The sequence below is a fragment of the Mustelus asterias genome, chromosome 21 (genome assembly GCF_964213995.1).
Source record: "Mustelus asterias chromosome 21, sMusAst1.hap1.1, whole genome shotgun sequence".
In the NCBI taxonomy this organism is placed as follows: Eukaryota; Metazoa; Chordata; class Chondrichthyes; order Carcharhiniformes; family Triakidae; genus Mustelus; species Mustelus asterias.
In genome coordinates this window covers 46,835,232-46,860,941 of record NC_135821.1, presented here as the reverse complement: position 1 = coordinate 46,860,941, position 25,710 = coordinate 46,835,232, and the positions used below count along the sequence as shown (strand labels likewise).

General features: G+C 44.3%; 1 protein-coding gene across 1 annotated transcript in view; it reads right to left on the bottom strand.

Annotated features, from left to right (window-relative positions):
- Positions 1 to 3,486: 3,486 nt before the first annotated feature.
- The window catches only part of csmd2 (CUB and Sushi multiple domains 2), a 1,866,499-nt gene continuing 1,844,275 nt past the window's right edge, over positions 3,487 to 25,710 (bottom strand). The window contains exons 68-71 of the mRNA XM_078237109.1: positions 21,045 to 21,132; positions 17,607 to 17,745; positions 6,506 to 6,688; positions 3,487 to 3,522 (exon numbers count right to left, since the gene is read on the bottom strand). Of these exons, the coding sequence (XP_078093235.1) occupies positions 6,529 to 6,688; positions 17,607 to 17,745; positions 21,045 to 21,132 (387 nt within the window). The 3' untranslated portion in view covers positions 3,487 to 3,522; positions 6,506 to 6,528. The remainder of the gene's footprint in view (positions 3,523 to 6,505; positions 6,689 to 17,606; positions 17,746 to 21,044; positions 21,133 to 25,710) is intronic.

The following is a 25,710-nucleotide window of genomic DNA, read 5'->3' as shown; positions in this document are numbered from 1 at the left end:
CCTGCTGATTCCTATGACAGTAAGGAGCAATTTACCATGGCCAAACAACATAACCCTGACATCTTTGGACTGTGGGTTAAAACCAGAGCACCCAGAGGAAATCCATGGGGAGACACGGGGAGAATGTGCAAACTCCACACAAACAGTCACCCGAGGCTGGAATTCAATCTGGGTCCCTGGCGCTGTGAGGCAGCAGTGCTAACCACCGTGCCACCATGCTGTCCAGGCTGCATCTACACGGGAAAAGTGCTTGCTCTATTCAGGGCAGCTCAATTTCCCAGAGATGTCACAAAACTGACAATAGGAACAGGGTGTTACGGCCGCACTAGTCCAGAAACCGTAAAATCCCGCCTGAGGTCGACGGACCTTTCCATGGTCCGCCCCTCGCCTGCTCCGATTCCCATGGCGGGCGGAATGGTAAAATGAGATGTAAATGAGAAAGGCAGAAAGATCTGAAGCAATTTTTAAACCACTGAGTAAAGTTCTTGTTGGGGAAGTGGCACATGAAAGGAGCTGAGGCTGGCATAGATCTGCCATGATCGTATGGCAAGGCAGGCTTCCAAGGGCCTACTCTTGCTTCTATTTCTTGTGTTGTGTTGTTATGTTAATCCTCAAAAACCTAACTCATCTTTCTAGCTGTCTGAATGACAACTGGCAGCACATTTGTCCTGCTGTATATGGATTAAGCAAGCTATAGGGGCCAGAATTCTCCAGTCTCTTACTCCGCACTGGCACTGCCAGTGAGAACGGAGAACTTGATGCCCAACTAAATCTCCATTCTTAACAGCGGGACTGGAGAATCCCAGCTGAGGTTGGACAATTCCGGTCAGGGTATCAGGATTGTTGACTCTGTCAGAGAATGGTTTGGTTCCTGTCTTGCTTTTCTACTTTTTAACGTACCTTTACTCTCTGGCCTGCCCGCAGCATGTTTCTTGCGGTGGAAGGTGGAGCGCTGTTCACCGGCGACAGGATCTTCTGGTCCCGCCACTGTCGATGGGATTTCTCACTGACTGCACCCCCACGCCGCTGGGAAACCGGCAGCTGGGGTGCACCATTGGCAGGACCAGGAGATCCCACTGGCCTGAACAGCTGGAGAATTCCAGCCAAGTATTCAACATTTATGTGGTATACTCGCAACGGAGAGGGATCTTTGATGGTGGACTGACATTTATTACCCAACAGGAGGGCAATTTTAAGGGGTCTGACGAGAAATGTGACTTAATTAGGCGGGAGCCAAAATTTCACTTTCCTAACAGCAAATTCAAACTTTGAGATTAGGAGGTGGACTTGCTCAAGGAAGTTACACTTAAGTGCGGGGAGCCCACTCTCAAAAGTTAAATCCAGCCCAATGTTTCTTCCACAATAAGGAAATGTACTGCTGCTGCTGGCATTACCCAGTGATGAGTGATTGAGGGACCCAGCAGTGTGAATAAGGAGGCCCATGGAATGTCATCGCCCTACCCTTGTTGGTAAACGTCATCTGCCTCCCTCTCCTCCCCACACCACCGCCTCCTGCCTCCCCCCCACCCCCGCCATCATTCACCTGTGCCCTGGGATACAGCAACAATCCTAGGCCACAGGCGGATGTCATCCCGCCAGCAGCCGCCATCTTCCCGGCGATGCTGCTGTTCAATAGAGTTGTCAATCTCTTCAGCCCCAGAGGTCACTGGTCCCGGGGATAGCCCGTCACTTTCCAGTTCAATGCCCGAGTGGCACATAATTCAGCGTGCTTTCTCGCGGGGAGGCAACTCACCAGCCACTGAGCGAGTCCCCTATCATTCCAATCAATACTGCCCAAAATTCTCCACATCCTCTAATGACAACAAGTTCACCAATATTGTGCCAAACCAACAGGATCTTAGATAGCTACAGATTCCAAAAGTGCCCCACTCTGAAACTTCTTCCACCCCTACAACCCTTTTGGATCTTGGCAATTGTCCAATTCTGGTCTCTAGATCACCCCCAATATGCTGCAGTATTGGTGACTAGGCCATGAGCTGACCAGACCCTGAACTCTGAAATTTTCTCCCTGAAGGTCTCTGTCTCTCTATCTCCTCGAAAGGATGATCCGTCAAATCTAGCAGCTCAACCAAGCTTTACCTGTCCTAATCTCTCCTTATATGGCTTGGTATCACACTTTGCTTGATAACGCTCCCTCGATGTGCCTCGCGTTGGTTAAAAACATTGAACTTTACTACATTAGAGACGCTAGTTAGGTGCTAGATGACACTGGAGATCATATCTCTGTTCCAACGTGATCCCTAGAATTCCTTCGCTACAACATGTTCCCATCTGAATAGTCCCTCTATCTACTGTATCCTCACCAAAATGAGAATCCCTGTATCTTTCCACAGCAGATTTGCTTCATAATAGCTGCTGTATTCTGCTTTGAGAGTTTAGCCCCTCTGCTCTGAATTCTGGATGATTAGGAGTCAATGATAAGGCTATTGTTTTACACTGCTGCCCAGTAACGATGAATTAAGACTACCACTTGGACAGGGGATTGTTTGAGGTTGCAACAGGAGAGCTGGGTTTGAAACCAAAGCTGAGGAGACAACAGCTGGAATGAGGTTCAAATTTGAACTTTTCACTTTAGGGTCTGATTGAGATTGGGCCCGAACGGTGACATTACAAACATGAGTAAATCGTTAAAAGGAGTGTAATAATACATAATGCACAACAGTAAACAAGTTATGTTAAATGCGCCAAAATGTCGAATTAAGGTTATAATGATCTTGCCTTCCTGCAAAACGGCTTTAAAAACATGCACACCTCTGGCTGTTATCAGAGAATTGTAATGAATCCTACAGAGTTTCAAATGTTACAACTGATGATTAAAAGGTTACCTAAATCTAGATATTCATTGATGTTTCCATTCACTTCCAGAATAATGTGGGATTATCCGCATACGTTGGAGATTATGTGTAGCACAAAGAAAAACGCTCAACAATGTGAAGTCACGGAATAGAAAAGGTTCAAGGAAGCAGCTCCCCAGTCCTGATGAGGACCGGAAACAGCAACAAGGGAGAACCCAAGGTATGTTTCCTCTGTGTACATCCAGATTCCAATATTTTACTTAAAAGGCTTGCAGCACACAGATTCTCGCTTGTTGGTTGCTGCAACTGATTACGCCTTGCTATTGAAATCGGTCCTTGTGAGAACCAGGTCTAAACTTTAGATCCTTGCTAGAGGATGGGCCTTATTGTTTTATTTGTCCTTTGCCAAAATGTTATCCAGACTGGAGATGTTTACTTAGAGTCACCGAATGTTGAAGGCTAGAGCTCAGTGGTGGTGTTCAGTCCATCATCACTGATGTACTCGTTTGGTCACCACAGTAAGGAAATGGTTTTCAACTGTCGTGATTTCTGGACACACTATCTGGCCTCCGCCACTCATCCCCTAGCCCTTCATAACAGAAGTAATATAAAAGGCAGCACCCCTAGTAGCTTCTCCACAGTCATTACATCTTTGAAGTAAAGCAGTCAAGTAGAATCTGATGAGGTGATTCTGGACTTCAGCATTCTGTTTAGAGAGAGAATAAATACATTGAAGAAAGTTCAAAAAGTCAACAGACACTTCATAAAAAATGAAAGCAAAATACCGCAGATGCTGCAAGTTTGAAATAGAAACAGAAAATGCTAGAAAACTCAGCAGGTCTGGCAGCACCTGTGGAGAGAGAGAGAGAGAAACAGAGTTCACATCTCAAGTCCGTCACAGGCATGAACCGTTAACTCTGTTTCTCTCTCCATAGATGTTGCCAGACTTTGAGTATTTCCAGCATTTATTTGTTTCTATCTTAAACTCTGAATAGATATCATTGAATTTTGGATGTCGGAGGTTATGAATAAGGCTATCATTTATTTAGGGGGTCATATCTGCAGTTAGAGCAATGCAAGCTCAGACTCTTATAGAATGACCTGCACCCAGATTAAATCAATCCGTAATTTTTGCAATCTTCACTAAAGTTAAAATGAAACAGTATTCACATCAGCCAAAGAGCAAGGCATTGTAAAAAGATTTTCCCAAACCTCTTCTGCTTGCAAATCATACCATGATTTAATTAGACATAGACATAGAGGTTACAGCATGGAAACAGGCCCTTCGACCCAACTTGTCCATACCACCCAGTTTTTACCACTAAGCTAGTCCCAATTGCCTGTGTTTGGCCCATATCCCTCTATACCCATATTACCCATATAACTATCTCAACGCTTTTTAAAAGATAAAATTGTACCCACCTCTACTACTACCTCTGGCAGCTTGTTCCAGACACTCACTACCCTGTGTGTGAAAAAATTGCCCTTCTGGACCCTTTTGTATCAATCCCCTCTCACCTTAAACCTGTGCCCTCTAGTTTTAGACTCCCCTACCTTTGGGAAAAGATATTGACTATCTACCTTACCTGTGCCCCTCATTATTTTATAGACCTCTATAAGATCACCCCTAAGCATCCTATGCTCCAGAGAAAAAGTCCCAGTCTATCCAGCCTCTCCTTATAACTCAAACCATCAAAACCCAGCAGGATCCTAGTAAATCTTGTCTGCACTCTTTCTGGTTTAATAATATCCTTTCTATAATAGGGTGACCAGAACTGTAGAATTCGCCTGCTGATTTTGGTCATTTTTACAGCTTTATATGATTCCTATACAGAATGATTTTTACCACAAGGATCTGGAGCAAGTTGGTCCTTTGAGCCTTCTCTGGTATTCGATAAGAACATGCATAATCTGACTGTAGTCTCAACTCTATTTCCCATTCACCCCCCTCCCTCCCACTCTGTCACCTCCCCCCCCCATTCCACAGGTTTCCCTTCACAAAGCTGGATACAGAAGAATCATAAAATAATTGAACAAATCCTGTAAAATGGTGGCATGATGCTGGGTGTGGTGCTGTCTGATCACCATCATCTTCATTAATCATGTGCCAATTCAAGCATTCACCATGTTTATGGTGCTTCAAAAACAAGCCGTATCATTTCCGGAATTGTTGTCGACAGCAGAAATAAAAAAATCCCTTTGTTCTTTTAAAGAGCTCCAAGACCTATTCAAACTTATTTGATAATATGAAGGCGCTGAATCAATGAGCAACACTGAAAATGGGAAAATCCTGACATTTATGTGGCATCCTTGTTTGGAAATCCTACACGTGCTGAATGGAACTCGTGCGTTTTGTCAGCAAGAACACTAAATGCCAGCGTTAAGGGGTGGGTACAAATTTGCAGGGCGGGGTATTTGGGTACTTGCAGCAGGGACTGAATGGGATGTCAACGTTCCCTGGTTGAGACACAAGCAGGAATACTCCCTACATTTGAAAAATGGGAAAAAAGTGGGAAAAAAGAGTTATTCTGTATCTGGTCTAGTAAAATAGCAAAACATTGAATCCACAGACATCTCTTCGTGAAACAATTATTTTTATAGGCTCTCTGGGTCTGACCATAGGCAGTCCCAATCTTGATTGCCCAATAGGTAATTACTGCATTGTATAGCCAGCAAAATCTCGTAAAATAAAAGATTACAACTTAATCAAAGAAAATTCATGCTACTCTTGTAATCAAGGCAAGCAATGAGAAAGTGCAGATTCTTATATTGATTGTATTAACCAACAGAATTCTATCAGATTGCAATATAAAATTAATTTTCAAGGCACCACTGAGATAGAGACAATATCCTCTGGTGGGGAAATCCAGAATAAGAGGTGGGATTTTCCTGCCCTTCCCACCGACGGGATCTTCTGCTAACTCCCCCCCCCCTCCCCACACCACCTCACTGTGGGTTCCCCAGTGGCAGGACGGTCAAGCCAAGCAAAACGCCGTAGACAACGCAGAAGATCCTGCCGGCGGCTAATAGCGAGATAGCGAGTCCCACCTCCACTGACAGAAAACATTCCGGTGGGGAGGGGGGTTTGCTGGTCAGAAAATCCCACTGTTGTGACGTAACATTAAAACTAAGGTAGGCTGTTCAGGGATGCTGATTGCTTCTTCACATATGGGCACATTGGACATTTGGAACCCTTGCTAATTGTTAGGCGAGCATTTTAAAGGCTTGGGATGCAAGGAAGATAGATGGAGTTAAGATTCAGGTCAGCCATAATTTAATTAAATGGCAGAACAGGCCAAGGGATCAAATAGCCTACTCCTATGTAACATAGCAATGTTATTCAGACAGCAAACACAATGCATGTGACATTAGCCTCGGCTAATGCCACTTTTTCAACTCTGCATTTGAAGATCTACACAGGATACGCTTGCAACTTCTGCAATTGTGAAAATGGAATCAGGAACTCATCCTGTGTAAGTAGTTGTGGATGCAAAGCTCCCACATTCTGGTACACTGGAGCCCAGTAAGTTGGAACAGTGTCATCTGCATCAGTGAAACAGTTATGAAAGGATACACAATGTTACTCAATAGATAATGGAGAACACTTGTCAGTAAAAGTACAAAGACAAGGTAACTTAGTGATGTTAAAATAAATCAGCCGTGTGTCACATTCTACTCAAATTACTCACCAATGTTTTATAAAGAGAAAGTGCTATACTGCTGTGCACACAGTGCTCACTGTCACCTCAATCTCATTGGCCACGATGTCAGATGGTTGGACATTTCGATCATACATGGGGTTTTCAAAAGTTGCTCGACCATTTGTATTTTCATGGCCTGCAAAGCCATTGAATGGTACTTTTGGCCTTTTCCTGAAAGAAATTCAGAACACAGTCAAATCAGTCCATTTTTTTTTTACAGAGTTGAAGCAAACCACTTTCCCTTCATGCAGACAAGTCAGTTCCAGCTAGAAGCACTGTCCATTCACTCCCAATAGACAGAATCCCTTCAGATACGGAACTTACCTTGTCAGTGAATCAATCAGCATTTTACTGAATTTCTGCTAAATATAGAGATCTAACTGTGCTTGTCACACAGCCGGAATAGTCAAATTATCCTAATTGTGGGTTGAGCCAATTCCTATTGATTCTCATTGACTATTAGTCAAATGCACCAAGGCTGTTCCCGTGGTGTATAATTCCCATCATCCTTGTACCCCATGTTTAAATGTGGTTAAGCGTCTCATAGTCAGAAGCTTTGTTCCAAGTAATTTTTGAACGCATCCTATATAGCTACATGTAAATAGATATAAATCAAATATAGATCAGTAGAATTGAACTAATACAACATTCAGCCTTTTACATAGAGACAGGATACACTCTCATACAGTCAGTAATAGCAGAGTCAGTCGAATTAAACAAATGTCCAGTTTTGCTCCTTAGTTAATGAGAGTCATAGGGTGGGATATTCTGGCCGCGCTCACCCCGAAACCGGAAAATCCTGCCCGAGGTCATTGGACGTTTCCATGGTCCAACCCACGCCCGCTACGATTCCTGTGGTGGGTGGAATGGGAAAATTCACCCCTGTGTGTCCTACAGAGCAGAAAAGGCCCTTTGACCCATCAAGTCTTCACGACAATAAATGCCACTAAAGTCGTGCTAATCCCATTTCCCAGCACTTGTCCCAGATCCTTGAGTGTTATGATATTTCAAGTGCTCAGCCAAATACTCGATAAAGGTTGTAGGGTTTCCGGCCTCCGCAACCTTCCCAGGCAGTGTATTTCAGATCCCCACCACCCTCGAAGTGAAATTTCTTTTTCTCAAATCCCCTCTGAATCTTCTGCCCCTCATCTTAAAGCTATGCCCCCTCGTGGTAGTAGAGTTTGTCTCAATATGCACAGATTTTGGGATGTTGGGCAAGGTGAGACACACAGTTATACCTGGTAGGCTAGTGGGTATGATACCAGACTGGAAATTAAGATATGAAGTTGACGTCCCAAGCTGTAAACGAAGAAGTGAATTCAGTAAATCTGGTAGGCCAGCATCAAAGTTAAAATCTCCACAGAAGTTATCATATTGTCAGAAGAATGCAATTTTCAGAAGAGAGAACAGGACCAGCCACCCTACTCGAGCGGCCTATGTGCGATTCTGGTACCACATTGTGGCTGGGATTTTACACAAAAGGCAAATGGCAATGGTAACATCTACCAGCTGACAATTGGGGGGGTGACGCCACCTTCACTGGCAGGGAAATCCATTTTGGACGGGATTTTACTGTCAACAGCCCAGTCAACTCCTTAGGATTGTTTTTTTCACCCCCATGTCATAGGATGTCTCCAAGAGCTACTAGCCAATCAGATAGCCAGTAGCTTTCCAGTCCCTGGCAGGCCCTGTTGAGGGTGGGGTTGGGGACACTGCAATGAGGAGCCCAACTGGGTTCTAGCAGAGGGGGATGGGGAATCTCTCTGTTGCCGACAGGGTTTTCAAAGAGGAAGAAAACAACAGGAATGCGAGAGTATTCCTGGCAGCAGCGCTACATGGTGTGAACACCTCCCATTGCTGGTAAAATAGTAGCGGCGGCATAAGGGAGACAAAAAGTGGTTATTAATTGGCCACTTAAGGGCCTCAAATATTGGACCACTTAACAACTTATCCCACTGCTGGTAAAATTCCAGCAAGAGTGGGTAGATAACCCCCCCAGCTCTGCCAGAATCTTTTCTGCACTCTCTCCCATGCCTTCACATCTTTCTCAGTCTGTGGCACCCAGAAACAGTACTCCAGCTGCAGCCAAATTAGTATCTTAAACAAGTTCAACATAACCTCCTCGATCTTGTATTATATGCCCCTGTTAGTAAAGCCGAGGGTACTGCATATTTTACCAACTACACTCTCCACCTGTCCTGCCACCTTCAATAACTTATGCATGTATACATCCAGGTCTCTCTGCTCCGACGTATAACTCTTCTGCCCCTCCAGATGGTTTCTGTGGGTTCAGATTCATTTTTCAATTGTTCAATAGACTCTCCAAGAGGAAGAGAAAATAATGTGTTAAATAAGGTATCACCCCTCTGAAATATGAAACGCAAATGAATTTAAATCATATTTGGCTGTGCCCAGTGAGAGTGAGCCAGTGGATTCAAAGGACCATTAAAACTAACAAATAAACCTTTTATTACCCTGTTTATACCAAGTTTTGTCCTTTAATTTGGCTATCAGTAGCCAATCTTATTTGGGCAGATGAAAGGATCCTGCACATTTAAACTGGCTTGCAACTGAGCAGCTCGACAGATGTCATCCCATTAGATTGTGGCCGTACAAATTACATTGCGTTGTGCACAGATGTTTTTTTCACAACTATAAATGCTTCCAAATTTGCAGAGGTATTTACATTTGTCCCAGCTCCCTATTCCTGGGCTCCCTTCAACCATGCTATGCACCATTCTGCTTTTCAAAAATCTGGTTCCATCCAGGAGTACCAGAACAACATTGGATCTTCAGGGCTAGTACATAGCTTTACATCTCCATCTCAACCTGAGAGCATGGCTGCGTTTGGATGGACATGGCTGTAAAGTAAAGAGCTGTATCTCTGACGAGATGCCCGAATGTTGAGTCTCAAAGCACAAATATCACGAGTCCACATCCTACCTCCCCACCACCTCACTCCCCACCCGCGCCCCCCGCACCCCACTTCTCCACCCAACCACCTCACCCCAAAACACATGCAAATATTAACAGGTACGGTGTCTCAAATCTGGCTGTTCAAAACCTGGAGTTGCCTAAAAACCAGATATTTTTATGCAAGCTGCCATGCATCAATTTGAATTATTGCCACATGAGTAAAGTAAGACATTGGGCCATTCAGTGAAGTGCTGCACTGGTGCAGGGATGCACCGGACTAGTTATTGGCTTCATGCTCTGGTCTTTTCTCTTGCTGAGTGGCACGAGTGACCCTTGACCTCGCCAAGATGGATCAGCCTTGTCACTTTTTTTTAAATTCAGACAATACTTCTTCACTATTGTGTACTATTCTTTCAAACAAAAAAATGAAAGTTGATTTCGGGAAGAATTCTCCCCCCCCCCAAAAGAACTAAGGCTGAAATTTTCCAGCTGTTCATGTCTCACTGCCGCTGCAGGTCAGGGCGGAGAATTTGGCGCTCAGCCAAATCTCCGTTCACTGCAGTGGGACCAGAAAATCCCACTGCGTGAATGACCAGAAAATTCCGGCCTAAGTGTTATAACGACGAGAATAATGGAACAATTCGTGCCGGTCTCTTAGGCATGCTCCGCATCACAATCGTCCCACGCTCGGTCACTCAGTCACATTTTTGGAGTGCAGTGAGGGGGAGGGGTGGGGGGAGGGGCGGCAAACATGTCGATAGGTCCGGCTTCAGAGTGCTCAGGTGCCATTTCGCAAGGGCACCCCAATCACACAGTGCATTGGGAAACACCTCCCCCTCGCCTTGCCCAGACATCGAGAACACCCCCATCTCATTGGCAGCATGTTCCCTCACACCCTCCCTAACATGGGTTGTCAGCATTGGGGCCCTCCCGATTGGTCCCCCCATCATGACCCCCAACATATCCCCCTCCCCCAATCATAATCCCTGACATAATCCACTCTGCAGGATCTCCCCCCGCCCCACCCCCACCACCCCCTCTCATGGCCGCCACTCAGGCCCCAGCCCCTTGGCACTGCCACTGGCACACTGGTGATGCCCAAGTGGCAACACCGGGAAGTCCAGCGGGCACCACAAGTGTGCCAGGTGGGCACAGTTCAGCCATGCCCCACCCACCCAGGGGCTTCAATGGTCTCTGAGAGTCCTGGTGTGACCATCGTACCAGGTCTCCACTAGTGGTGACCAGTAGTGATTCACGGTGGCATGACCTCCTGCCAGAAAAGTGGGAACATTCAGTGGTGGTGGGGGTGTTTGGGGGGGAGTGGGGGGGGGGGGGAAGAGTGGAACGATCACATGCTGAACTCGCTCATGCGATTAAAATCCAGTCATTCTCATGCTAAGTGGCCTCACACCCTTTCTGGGAGTCAAACTGATTTTTAGGCCCACATACTATTTTCCTGGATCGGTGCGATCCGTGCCAGGCACAGTGAGGTGGGAATATCATCCCCTTCAAGTGCCTCCGATGAAGTGAATTATTATGATTTTCATTGCTTTTCTCCAAAAGCCAGCAGGAACCCAAATCTGGCACGGACTCAATCCTGTGATTACCGGTTTTGAGACTCTGTACTTGTACTCCACGGTATCAGTTTCTTGTTAAAAATATGTTCTCAATGCTGCTCATCCAAATACTGTGGTGGCCAAGCTATAGTTTCCCATATGTCTTCATGGAGCAGCTATTCCGAGGCCAACGGAATGACAGGTAGTTGCAAACAACAGCAAATGATGGAATGTTTGTGAAATTTAATGGACAGAATTGTGTTTGTATGCGGATTATTCTATCTCTGCAAATCATTTTAATGTGACAAACACAGGAGTTTCATGCAGATAGGTTTATCGATATCCTTAAATTAATTTGGATATAAAACAGATTTCAATTATTTTCTCAAACGTGAAATAGCTACCCAAAGAGGATCTGTCTGCAACGCAGCCATTTAATCATTTGAGTTCATGTTCATTAGATTGTGTGAACGAAAGGGAATGGGTGTGGATGGGATAGAGGACTTTACAATCAGTGAATACAATCCTTCGAAGTGACTTTCTATACCAAACAGCAGGATTTTTGCTCTCATCGCCAAGGGATTTGATGATATAGGAGTTGTGGATCCTTCTGTAGTCTTTAATGCTATTTCATTTCTGAAGGATTAACTCTGAAGTGGTTCGCACTGCTGCCTCACAGCGCCAGGGACACGGGTTCGATTCCCAGCTGGAGTGACTGTCTGTGCACATTCTCCCATGTGTCTGCGTGGGTTTCCTCCGGGTGCTCTGGTTTCCTCCCACAGTCCGAAAGATGTGCCGGTTAGGTACATTGGCCATGCTAAATTCTCCCTCAGTGTACCAGAACAGGCGCCATTGTGTGGTGACTCGGGGATTTTCACAGTAACTTCACTGCAGTGTTATTGGAAGCCTACTTGTGACATTAACAAATAAACTTTTTTAAAAACCTTAAGGAACTGAAGATTAGACTCCCTGACTACATATTTTGTATTGCACCAGCTGGATATGGCAGGGTATCGCATTATTTCAATAATGGATTCGACTGGACGAGATTGCACAAATTAACTGCAGTGAACAATATTTTCTACCATTAAAAGATTACCAAGAAGTTTAAATCATCCGTTTTACCACCGTCAGTGTTACTATGAAAACTGGCTGATGTCGTGTTGACAAGTGGGAATCTGGAGGCGGGAGGCTAAAGAGACCATTTTGGAAAGGTTTATCAAATCAGGCTGCCTGAATAAGAAAACCATACTTAAAAAAACCTGTGATGTTAACTAGCCAACATCTACCTGGGATAGGTTTGGCTGTCAATTTCCATCATGCCTGCTTGCAATTGAAATTATTTCTGAATCAGAAAATCAATGTGTGCATCAGAGCTAGCATATCAACTAACTGTGCATTGAAGTGCAGCCCTTGGTGCAGCACACAGCTAATGCAGCAGATGCTAAATTTTGCACATGCTGTTATAATTGCTCCGAGAAGTGAAGAGCGTTAACTCATTTCAATGTACAAACAGCGTGTGACAGTGTTTCTGTCTGCTAATGACCATTTGAAGGGTATCGCTAAGGTTTGATTTTGGCCCGAAACGCCTGCTTAGAACTGATCCGTGATATTTCAGCAGCAAGTGGAATGGGGAAACACTGAAAGAAAATCAACATGTGGGAGAGGAGAGAATCTAATCATTACAGAAGGACAAGGAAAGAAAATCAAACACCAACCCGGGTCCAATTCCGGCCTTGGGTCACTGTCTGTGTGGAGTTTGCATGTTCTCCCTGTGGTCTGCCTGGGTTTCCCCCAGGTGCTCCAGTATCCTCCCAAAGTTCAAAGATGTGCGGGTTAGGTTGATTGGTCATGCTAAATTGCCCCTTAGCAAGGGGAGATTAGCAGGGTAAATACGTGGGGTTACAAGTAAAGTTTATTTATTAGTCACAGGTGGGCTTACATTAACACTGCAATGACGTTACTGTGAAAATCCCCGAGTCGCCACACTCCCTGTTCGGGTACACTGAAGGAGAATCTAGCATGGTCAATGCACCTAACCAGCACGTCTTTCGGACTATGGGAGGAAACCGGAGCACCTGGAGGAAACCCATGCAGACACAGAGAGAATATGCAGACTCCGAACAGACAGTGACCCAAGCCAGGATTCGAACCCAGGTCCCTGGCGTTGAGAGGCAGCAGTGCTAACCACTGTGCCACCGTGCTTCCCCAGGGGATGGAGCCTGGGTGGGATTGTTATTGGTGCAGGCTCGATGGGCCGAATGTCCTCCTTCTGCACTGTAAGGATTCAATGATTCTACGAACATGTCATAGTCTGTCGTCCACTGTTGGGTGAGGGAAGTCACTCAGGCTCTCTATTCAAAGAGAGGCAACCACATTTCATTCTCTGACAAAGGGTCATCCTTGAAACGTTGGCTCTCTCCACAGATGCTGTCAGGCCTAGTGAGATTTTCCAGCATTTTCTGTTTTTGTTTCAGATTCCAGCATCTGCAGCATTTGCTTTAACATTTAATTCTTGCTTGCCAGAGACAAACAGGCTAGGTGGACATACAGCTTTGTGAGGATCGCGGATTTCCCCTTGGTGCAGGTTGCCACTGACTGCACGCACACGTCAAGCCTGAGATGTCTTGCAATCAAAAGGGCTCCCACTCCCTCAATGTCCAGCTGGTTTGCAACCATACGCTGTCAGGAAAATATTGTTGACATGAAAATCTCAGGCTTTCTGCTGGTTATATATTTTAAAAACAGCGGGGGAGGGAATGTAAACTGCTTAAGGCAGGGACTGCTTGGTTATGTTAATGGAACTAATGCCTTTGATATGTTGATGAGCTTAGCAACACTGCAAAACAGATGTTTACTGAAGGCAAGTTCGTAACAGTGGGGAACAGAACATGAAGGGATTTGAATAAGGTGTTCAAGGTTCAAAGGAAGGGAAAAGGTATGAAGTGAGTGTACCTTGTGTTTACACTGTAAAAGCTAGATGGAAGAAATTAAGGTGATTAGATTTGACTTCTAAAGAAGTTAGGTCAGATAAAGGAAGATCAAAGGGGGAAACCATCTATGAGGAGAAGAACTTACGCAAAGCTGTTTATTAGACCCCTGCCAACAGCAGGAATAGTTGTTTAACCCCATGGCAAGTAGGTTATGTGAAGAAAGCAAACTGTTCTACTTCAGAAGTAACCCCAGAGAGATACAACTGTCTGGTGTGGTAACTGTTACTAGATTTTCATATTTTTTACATTCTACAAGATGTTCATAGAATCATGGAATCCCCACAGTGCAGAAGAAGCCATTCAGCCCATCGTATTTGCACTGACTCTCTGACAGAGTATCTTACCCAGACCCTCTCCCCTGCCCTATCCCCATAACTCTACACATTTCCCGTGGCTAATCCAGCCTACCTACACATCTCGGGGCAATTTAGCATAGTCAATCCACCTAACCTGCACATCCTGAGATGCACAATCTGAGGCAACGTCTCAGTTAATAGACGACTATGTAAAGTTAAAACACATGGGATTGCAGGTAATGTCTTGAGATGGATAGAAAGCTGGTTAGCAGATAAGAAGCAAAGAGTTGGCATAAATAGGTCTTTTCTGATTGGCTCTAAGTGACTAGTGGGGTTCCGCAGGGATCTATGCTGGGACCCCAACTGTTCGCATTATATATTAATGATTTGGAAGAGGGTACTGAATGCATTATCTCCAAACTTGCAGATGATACAAAGTTGGGTGGGAGGGCAAGCTGTGAGGAGGATGCAAAGGTGCTTCAGCGTGATTCGAACAAGCTGAGTGTGTGGGCATATGCATGACAAGTGCAATATAATGTGGATAAATGTGAGGTTATCCACTTTGATAGCAATAATAGGAAGGCAGATTATTACTTAAATGGGTGGATACTCAACAAGACTTTGGGATCCTCATACATCAGTCGCTGAAAGTAAGTGTGCAAGTACAGCAGGCAGTAAATGGTATGTTGGCCTTCATAGCAAGAGGATTTGAGTATAGGGATAGGGATGTTTTCCTGCAATTGTATAAAGCATTGGTGAGGCCACACCTGGAGGACTGTGTGCAGTCCTTGTGTCCTTATCGAGTCATAGAGGTTTACAGCATGGAAACAGGCCCTTCGGCCCAACTTGTCTATGCTGCCCTTTTATTTTTGAACCCCTAAGCTAATCCCAATTGTCCGCATTTGGCCCATATCCCTCTATACCCATCGTACCCATGTAACTATCTAAATGTTTTTAAAAGATAAAATTGTACCCGCCTCTACTACTACCTCTGGCAGCTTGTTCCAGACACTCACCACCCTCTGTGTGAAAGAATTGCTCCTCTGGACACTTGTGTATCTCTCCCCTCTCACCTTAAATCTATGCCCTCTAATTTTAGATTCCCCTACCTTTGGGAAAAGATATTGACTATCTCCATTGTCTATGCCCCTCATTATTTTATAGACCTCTATAAGGTCAGCCCTCAGCCTCCGACGCTCCAGAGAAAAAAGTCCCAGTCTATTCAGCCTCTCCTTATAACTCAATCCATCAAGTCCCGGTAGCATCCTAGTAAATCTTTTCTGCACTCTTTCTAGTTTAATAATATCCTTTCTATAATAGGATGACCAGAATTGCACACGGTATTCCAAGTGTGGTCTTGTACAACTTCAACAAGGCGTCCCGACTCCTGTATTCAATGTTCTGACCGATGAAACCAAGCATGCCAAATGCCTTCTTCACCATTCTGTCCACCTGTGACTCCACTTTCAAGGAGCTATGAACATGTACCCCAAGATCTCTTTGTTCTGTAACTCTCCCCAACGCCCTACCATTAACTGAGTAAGTCCTGCCCTGGTTCAATCTACCAACATGCATCACCTCGCATTTGTCTAAATTAAACTCCATGTGCCATTCGTCAGCCCACTGGCCCAATTGATCAAGATCCTGTTGCAATTGGAGATAACTTTCTTCACTGTCCACTATGCCACCAATCTTGGTGTCATCTGCAAACTTACGAACCATGCCCCCTATATTCTCATCCAAATAACGAATATAAATGACAAATAACAGTGGGCCCAGCACTGATCCCTGAGGCACACCGCTGGTCACTGGCCTCCAGTCTGAAAAACAACTCTGAGGAAGGATGTCTTTGCTATAGAGGGAGTACAGCGAAGGTTTACCAGGCTGATTCCTGGGATGGCAGGTCTGTCATATGAGGAGAGACTAAGTTGGTAAGGATTATATTCAGTGGAGTTTAGAAGAGTGAGAGGGGATCTCATAGAAACTTCTAAAATTCTAACATGGTTAGACAGGGTAGTTTCAGAAAGAATGTTCCTAATGGTGGACGAGTCCAGAACTCGGGGTCATAATTTGAGGATAAGAAGTAAACCTTTTAGAAGTGAGGTGAGGAGAAATTTCTTCACCCACAGGGTGGCGAATGTATGGAATTCACTACCGCAGAAAGTAGTTATAACCAAAGGAGAAATTAGTATAGCTCTTGGGGCTAAAGAGATCAAGGGATATGGGGGAAGGGAGGATCAGAATATTGAATTTGACGATTAGCCATGATCAAAACGAATGTCAGAGCAGGCTTGAAGGGCCGAATGGCCTACTCCTGCTTCTAGTTTCTATTTTTCTATCTTTGGAGTGTGGGAGGAAGCCAGAACACCCGGAGGAAACCCACGCAGACACAGGAGAACATGCAAACTCCACACAGACAGTCATCCAAGGCTGGAATTGAACCCAGTTCCCTGGGGCTGTGAGGCAGCAGTGCTAATTACTGTGCCACGTGTTATGGAACACTTGGGGAGAATTAGCTCTGAGGGTAGTTAAGTAAAGATTGTTTGGAACTGTGCAAACTTAATGATATTGTGTATAGCCATTGTCTTACTTAAGTGTACTTCTAGTTTACTCTATTGTTGTTTATTTTATTACTTAATAAATATTTTATTTAAAATCTTCACAAAATGTCTGGGGCGTCAGTCTCTGGATTTCAACATTTTCCTGACATTAAGTCAAATTGCAAAAATACAGTTGAGGGCAGTTTCAAGTTTCCTTTCAGGGATTTGGAATACCTCAGCATTTGCCATCAGTCTTGTCCTTTACAATGCTCTTAGTCATGCATCGCCCATGCCCTGTATCCAGGCAGTCTCCGTACTGTTGCTGTCTGCTTGTGTCAACGGCATGTGAGTCAGCACAGCCACCGGGAGATGGCTATCTGCTAACCACATGGCTGCTGACTCCACTGTGCAAACTGTCTGACTTCAGTAACATTAAACAGAACCTCAGCTCCCCATTCACCAATCGTCCCTCTGACACTGACCTTTCTCTACACCCTAGCCATGACCGTAACACTACATTCTGCACTCTCTCCTTTCCTTCTCTATGAACGGTGTACACGCTTTGTCTGTATAGCGTGCAAGAAACAATACTTTTTTCACTGTATACCAATACATGTGCCACTAATAAATCAGATTAAATCCAAAATAAGATCATTCATTTATTGGTAACAGTGACAAGTTATAAATTCTCTCACTGTGAACGGGGAGTTCCCGCAGAGGTCCATTGGAACAGCTGTCTCAAAGTCAGGACAAACCTGGTCAAATCTACCTGTCCAGCACTTACTTACCTGTGTTTGTAGAGATACAATATGAATCCTGCTGTTATCAGGGCAAAGAAAGGCACAAGGATGGCAACGGCCACCGAGCTACTGCTGGTGCTAAGGTGGTGCCCTATGGAGTCCGTGCCAGCTTCGAGCATGTGCAGATCTGAATAAGACATAAAATAATTTATATGTGCAGGAACAGGTCTAGAAAAGCAACTTCAAAAGGCATAAAAATAGGCACGAAAGGAACTTAATAAGAGTACTATCCCTCTGTAAACCCAGATTTCCATGAGCAGCAACACAACTTCTCTGCCTGATATATGTTTATATTCTTTGGAGCTTACTGGAGTAATATCCCAAGTCTCAGTGATAATAAAACTTCTCATAAATACTATAGAACAGCACATCTGACAAATCCCCTTATTATTGCTGAAGCTCGTATTCCATGATTACCTGATAAATCTCCAGGTCGCAAGCACCGTAAGTAAAAGCTTCCTGCAGTGTCCGCCCTCCCTAAAGGTCAGGTCACAAGCTGCTTACTTTCCGATATGATTCTGGCATGTACAGTGGAATTAATTCAGCCCCATTTACCACAACCAATGCAGATTACAAGGGAGGATCTCGTGAACATACTGTAAGTGCTAATAAGGGGCATTTCATAAGAAATGCTGAAGCTTCCACTCTAAAAATTGTCAGTGTATTGCTGCAGTACATTTTGCACTTGGCAAGAACTTGCCGTCAAAATGACAGTAAAGCTGATGGCACTCACTGATATTTATGCGTAAATTGTGCAACAAATTCAGGCAAGATACAGATGGGCTGCTAAATGTGAGTATCCAGAATATGCTGCCCGAGTTGCCTCATTCCACATCATACCCTTAGCTCCTTGGTTTATTATTTCTTGGAATTTGCTGCATTTACTCATTAAACTCAGCACAGAAAGTTAAGGCATGTCTTTAGAAGCAAAACCCTTTTTAATCTTGTGATAATTGTTAAGGATGCAGGGGGTGGGCGATGGCCTAATTGTATCATCGTTAGACTATCCATCCAGAAACTCAGTTGATGTTCTGGGGACCCGGGTTCGAATCCCGGGTCCCCAGAATCACCTGCCTCTGCAGGTGGTGAAATTTGATTTCAATAAAAAATATCTGGAATTAAGAATCTACTGATGACCATGAAAGCATGGTGGATTGTTGGAAAAACCCATCTGGTTCACTAATGTCTTTTAGGGAAGGAAATCTGTCGTCCTTACCTGGTCTGGCCTACATGTGACTCCAGAGCCACAGCAATGTGGTTGACTGTCAACTGCCCTCTGAAATGGTGCAGCACTTGTATCAGTTGCTCAAGAAGGCAGCTCACCACTACCTTCTCAAAGGCAACTAGGGATAGGCAATAAATGCTGGCCAGCCAGCGACGCCTGTGTCCAACGCATGAATAACAAAAAAAAAATCAATCTCACAAGCACAGGATGATATTTATTACCAACATGGCCAGGACACGCTGGTAATAATTTTTTTTTCAAACAGAGGGTGGTGAGTGTCTGGAACAAGTTACCAGAGGTAGCAGTAGAGGCGGGTACAATTTTGTCTTTTTTAAAAAGCATTTGGACATGGGTATAGAGGGAGCTGGGCCAAATGCGGGCAATTGGGACTAGCTTAGTGGTTTAAAAAAAAAAGGGTGGCATGGACAAGTTGGGCTGAAGGGCCTGTTTCCATGCTATAAACCTCTCTGACTCTCCGACATCAGGGATAACTCCTTGGCTTTTCTTAAGAATAATACCATGGGACTTTTGACATCCACCTGAGAGGGCAGATGGAGTCTCAGTTGAAATCTCATCCATAGCTGGTACATCTGATTGTGCAGCACTCCTTCAGCATTTCACTGCAGTGTCAGTCTAGACTGGTGCATTAAAGAGCAGGACTTGTCCCAATAACTTGACCCATAAGCGGGAGTGCTACCAACTGAGCCTCAGCTAACTGAAATTAAGCTAATCTGCACCCTGTGCAGATAGTTTTGCTGGAATAAGTTAAAAACTTAGCAGCCAGAGTAGCTGGACGCACCTATTGTGATCGCCAAGGAATTTCCGGCAGTAAGATCTCCTGGGATCTCACAGGCCACTTCCCGGTGAATCTGCTTTGAGGTTCCGATTTCCTCACTCGGGTTACTTAATTAGCAAGCGGACTTCTTGTTAACCACTATTAGAAATGGCTTGTCAGGAAAGCCAAAAGGATTTAATCCTATGGGTTTTGAAACTGGTGCTGCAGGATTACATTGTGGGACACTTGTCCGCTTCGAACTCTGCAGCATTACAACACGACAGGGCAGGCTGCTCAACTTTCAAAGTTCCACTTCAGTAACGTGATATTAGAGCTGTCAGTTCACTTTCCCTCTTGGCTACGAAGAATTCTCCATTTAAGTCAACACCATTGGGGTTTCCTTTTCCCAACTTTGAGTTCTTTGTGGGGAACATTTCCCTTCGGAGGTGGGGGGGGGGGGGGCGATGGGGAGTGCAGATCAAATATTTGGGCATGTGTTACGAGTAATTTTCTAACCATTTAAAAAGAATGGTCCAAACATTACGTACAGTGTATATCTCGTATTTCTGACAAATTCCAAGCGGTAGGAATCCCTGTCAGAATGAGAAGTCAGAAAATAACCCATCCTGGCCTCAAAATTCCTCGAGGTTCTTGTGATCTGTGTTAGAAACATAGAAACATAGAAACCCTACAGTGCAGAAGGAGGCCATTTGGCCCATCGAGTCTGCACCGACCACAATCCCACCCAGGCCCTACCCCCACATATTTACCCGCTAATCCCTCTAACTACACATCTCAGGGACAATTTTTAACCTGGCCAATCAACCTAACCCGCACATCTTTGGACTGTTGTGTCTCTAGCGGGAGACTGGTAAAACTAGCAGTGGATAGACAGAAAGGGTTGAAACAGACAGCTATGGCATTTCCTTAGGGTTTCTGCCAGTCTTCTGACAAAGTTGTGTTGGGAGACTGGGAGAACTGCCATCAAATTTAAGGGCCAATACTTTCATGTCCAGGTTAAAGAAAAAAATCCTTAAAGTTAAAGATGATTTATTAGCCACAAGGAAGGCTTACATTAACACTGCAATGAAGTTACTGTGAATTTCCCCTCGTCGCCACATTCCAGTGCCCGTTCGGGTCAATGCACCTAACCAGCACGTCTTTCAGAATGTGGGAGGAAACTGGAGCACCCGGAGGAAACCCACGCAGACACGGGGAGAACGCGCAAACTCCACACAGACAGTGACCCAAGCCGGGAATCGAACCCAGGTCCCTGGCACTGTGAGGCAGCAGTGCTAACCACTGCGCCACAGTGCCGCCCTCTTATCAGAGTTAGCACTGATCAACCTCATACAAAATGCAAAGGAATGCAAACCATCGCAAACCATTAATTCTCCAATTAAAGCTGAGAAGAAAGAAACGTTACCTATTCTTTGGAGACCAAACTGTCCAAAGTCCTTGCCTTGCACGAATCCTTGGTACACAAATGTGCTGCCTGAAGCTTCTGCTGAAACCTGAAAGATGATAAGTAAAGTCAATAGTCTTGTCAGTATCCAGAGAAACCAGGATAAACGGGGAAGGTGGGCCTGAATTTCCTCTCTGCAATAGATCCTCGATGGAGCAGGATTCGAACTGGCCCACTGTTTGCACCCCTGACCCTGGCCCACTTCCCCGGTTCATGAGCATTTGCACATTTCGGGCAGCACACCCAAGTCACTAATGGCACTAAGTCACCAATGGGCAGCACGGTGGCACAGTGATTAGCACTGCTGCCTCACAGCACCGGGGACCCAGGTTCAATTCTGGCCTCGGGTGACCATCTGTGTGGAGTTTGCAAGTTTTCCCAGTGTCTGCGTGGGTTTCCTCCAGGTGCTGTGGTTTCCTCCCCAGTCCAAAGATATGCCACTTAGGTTGACTGGCCATGCTAAATTGCCCCGTAGTGTCAGGGGATATAATGAGGTAAATATGTGGAGTTATGGGCATCGGACCTGTGTGAGATTGCAGACTTGATGGGCTGAATGGCCTCCTTCTGCACTGCAGGGATTCTATGATCTTAAAGAACCAGCTTAGGTCAAATAAAGGGGCATGGGAAGTTGTTATGGCAACTGACGGCCAATGTTAAATGGGTGAACAGCATCATTCAAGTAATAAAGCAAAAAAAACAGTTTATGAAGAACATCAATAAATCTGCAATTGACTACACTAGAAAAACTGTTCTGATGACTTAAATTTGCCCTCTAAAGGGCAATTAGGGACTTGCAATAAACACTGGCCTTGCTAGCAATGCTCACATCCCAGAGATAGTAAAAGAATCTGCCCCTCCCAAAGCCTTGATTATCCCACCACATTAATGACGTATTCAAGTGACAGCTCTTTGTGTCCCATGAAGAGATTATTGCATCCTGAGCCATGGGTGGCGGCTGTCTCACAGCACCAGGGACCCAGGTTCAATTTCGGCCTCGGGTCACTGTCTGTGTGGAGTTTGCACGTTCTTCCCGTGTCTGCGTGGGTTTCCTCCGGGTGCTCCGGTTGCCTCCCACAGTCCAAAGATTTGCGGGTGAGGTTGATTGGCCATTGACCCTAGTGTCAGGGGATTGGCAGGGTAAATACGTGGAGTTACAGGAATAGGGCTTGGGTGGGATAGTGGTCGGTGCAGACTCGATTGGCCAAATGGCCTCATTCTGTACTGTGGGGTCTCTATGACTGTTTCTCTATGTTTCCATTAGGTTGTGCTATTTGCCAGGAATCAGCCAAACCAGTGCAATAAAATCTAATTTCAAGTATCCATTACATTGTGTGCCAATCAAATTTCCATAACCGATTGTGCTCATTGAGAAGACATCACACTGGAAACTGGCCCTGACCGCACCCCCAGATGAATCAATCAGCATGACAAGTGCTCATTAAATGCATCGGTTTATTGGCCTTCAAGAAAACTCATAAGTTAAACTTTTTTTTTAAGCACAGCTCCATTAATCTTTTGAAAGTGCTTTTAAAAAGTCATTTTCTAAAAAAAACTGATGACTGTACTCCAATAAACTCCATGAAAGATTAGCTATTTTAATCAGGTTCTCAGACTGATGGTCAAGGCGCTTATTAAAAAATCGCTTTTTTTGTCATAACATTGCACCACAATGTGCTTTCTCTCAACTGCCCTCAGGCAACAAGAGATGGGTAATAAATGCTGGCCAGCCAGTGACGCCCATGTCCCATGAATAAACAATAAAAAAAACTCATGTTACCACTCTTTAAGTAATTCTGGAGTTCTCTGCCCATTGAAGTGGTGGAGGCCACCTCGTTGAATATGTTTAAATCACGGGTAGATAGATTTCTGATCGATAAGGGAATTAAGGAATATGGGGAGCAGTCAGATAAGTGGAACTGATTCGCTTCAGATCAGCCATGATCTTGTTGAATGGCGGGGCAGGCTCGAGGGGCTAGATGGCCTACTCCTGCTCCTATTTCTTATGTTCTTAAGTACATCAAGGAATCTTTCATGTGGGAGAAGAGAAGTTTTAAAACACTGCCCTTAAAACTAGCAAAATTCTGAATGCAATTTGCATCTGTGTGCTGTTAGTTCCCAAACTGAAAGCTCTGACCTCTTCTGTTTAACAGTATTTTGGATATGTGGAAATGTACAAATCTTTCTTTAAAAGGTAGGACTTCAGAGAGAAATGGTCACATAAATGCACATAAGGAATTCTAGCTTTTACAAAAAGAGCTTGAAACATAAATCAATGAAGTGATATTGTATGTATACCAAGATATTGGTTAGGTTACAGTTGTGGTTCTGGGCACTTGATAATAAAAAGATGTTAGAAATGTGAAAAGATACAACACTTGTATGGTATCAGGAATAAAATGTCATAGACATTTCGAAACATTAGAAAAAATACTTATGGGCAGAATTCTGGTTTGCCCTGCCCATCAATGGGTGGCTTGAGACGGTAAAATCAAGCGAGAGCTGAGAAATCAGGATCACGCCCTTTTTCTCGGCTCTTGCCGTCTACAGGAGCTGGATTTCCAGTGACGTCAGCCTCTCGTCCATTTCTGCAGCAGCAGGAGCCTGACATCTCTCTCTCTCTTTGTCAGATCTCTGCTGTTAGAATTGCGCATGTGCAGCATCAGAGGTCTGCACATGTGCATTAGCTCTGTCTGCTGTTGCTATTACGCATATGTAGATGTGGAGGTCTGCACAACAGCGCCATCTGCTGCTGGCTGGTGAATTAAGCCCCGCCCATTGTCTGTAGCAGCTAGAAATGGGTCCAGCTGAATTTTTCATGCACTGTGCGCGCACAAGATTGGGCATAAAATCTTGCCCAAAAAGCGCATCTTCAAATCTCACATTTTCACGCTAGCTGGACACTCGGAACCATTCTCATCAAATTCCGCCCATATTTTTCTTTCACCAGAACAGAGAAAATTAGGAGAGAACCTCAGAAATGTTTCCAAAATTATGAAGTTAACTAATAAAAGACAATTTTCATGTCTAAACAAAGCAGTATCAAAGAGGCACTAATTCAATTGTCTCTGGAATACCAAATGGAGAAGTTGGAAAGAGAAATACCGATAAGTTTATAAAGCACCTTTCAGACCACTGAAGTACCTCAAAGTGCTTTCCAGCCAATGAGATACTTTTGAAATGTTCTCACTCTAGTAATGCTGGCAGCAGTCAACTTGAATGCAGCAAGCACAAACAGCAATGCGATGATGACCAGGTCAGCTTTTGTAAAAATTCACTCATGGGATGTTGGCATCTCTAGCTAGGCCAGCATTTATTGCCCATCCTGCCTTGTCTATGAGAAGGTGGTAGGCTGCCCTTCTTGAACCTCTGTGGTCCACGTGTGTGTTGATGACTGAGCGATAAATATTGGCGAAGAAACTGAAGATAACAACCTTGCTCTTCATCAAAAGTATGTCTTGGACCATCTTTTACTTTGACCAGAGCATTTGAAAAGGAAAAATCGAATATAGGGACAAGGTTTGCAAATGGGATTTGGATAGATGACTCCAACTGAAGACCTAGCACTGGCACAGGTATGAAGGGACAAATGGTTATAAATTCTAGAATCTATTGCGTGCAAATCCTTGGTTCCTCAGAGTAGCAATAGGATTAGAGTGAAATGGGCACATCTTTGCACATATGATCATTCAAAAAGATCATTTTTAGTCTCGTCGGTTATGAATTCCACCATATGTCGGGTTTGGGTGCCAATGCATGAACGTAAAATACTCTGATCATTACTGGACCATTTGTAGATATGGTAAAGATATTGGTAATTCTGGATTCTTTCTCATGTGTGGATCTGTTTGACATCGTATTGCATTATTCAAACTGTCTGAAATATCACAAGAGAATTTTGTTCAGGCTATTTTCCAATCACATCATCACCAAGGGGAGGCAGTGGCTTGGCAGCATTCTTACTGGATTAGTCATCTCGAGACTCAGGGTAACATTCTGGGGACTGGGCTCTGGATCCCACCATGACAGATGGTGAAATTTGAATTCAATAAAAGCCTGGAATTAAAAGTCTAATGATGACCATGAAATCATTGATGAATGTCGAAAAAACCCATCTGGTCCTTTAATGTCCTTTAGGGAAGGAAATTGATCGTCCTTACCGGGTCTGGCCTACATATGACTCCAGATCTACAGCAACGTGGTTGACTCTGGAATACCCTGAGGGATGGGCAATAAATGCTGGCCCAGCCAGCAATGCTTGTATCCCATGAATGAATAAAAGCAAGGACTGTGCTCTAAGCTTAGTTCAGATATATCTGAATGAGTTTATTGTTGATAAAAAAATAATTGTTACATTTTTACTAATATATTAGATTTCCTCTTAGATCATTCAGTAAGAATTTTCACTGAACTATCAAGTGCATTTAAGTTTTGATTCTGAGTTAAAGTCTAGTGTCACATTTTTAAATTCCAATTTCACTGTCCCCAGACCAGACGTGCTACACAGTGCTGACATGCAGTACCATTACTTTCCAGCGTGAATGGCACTTTCCTATTTTCCTGTCTAACATGTCTCAAGCACTTAATCTGCTTTGTTGCAATATTTTAACTGTGACATTTGGAGACTGAG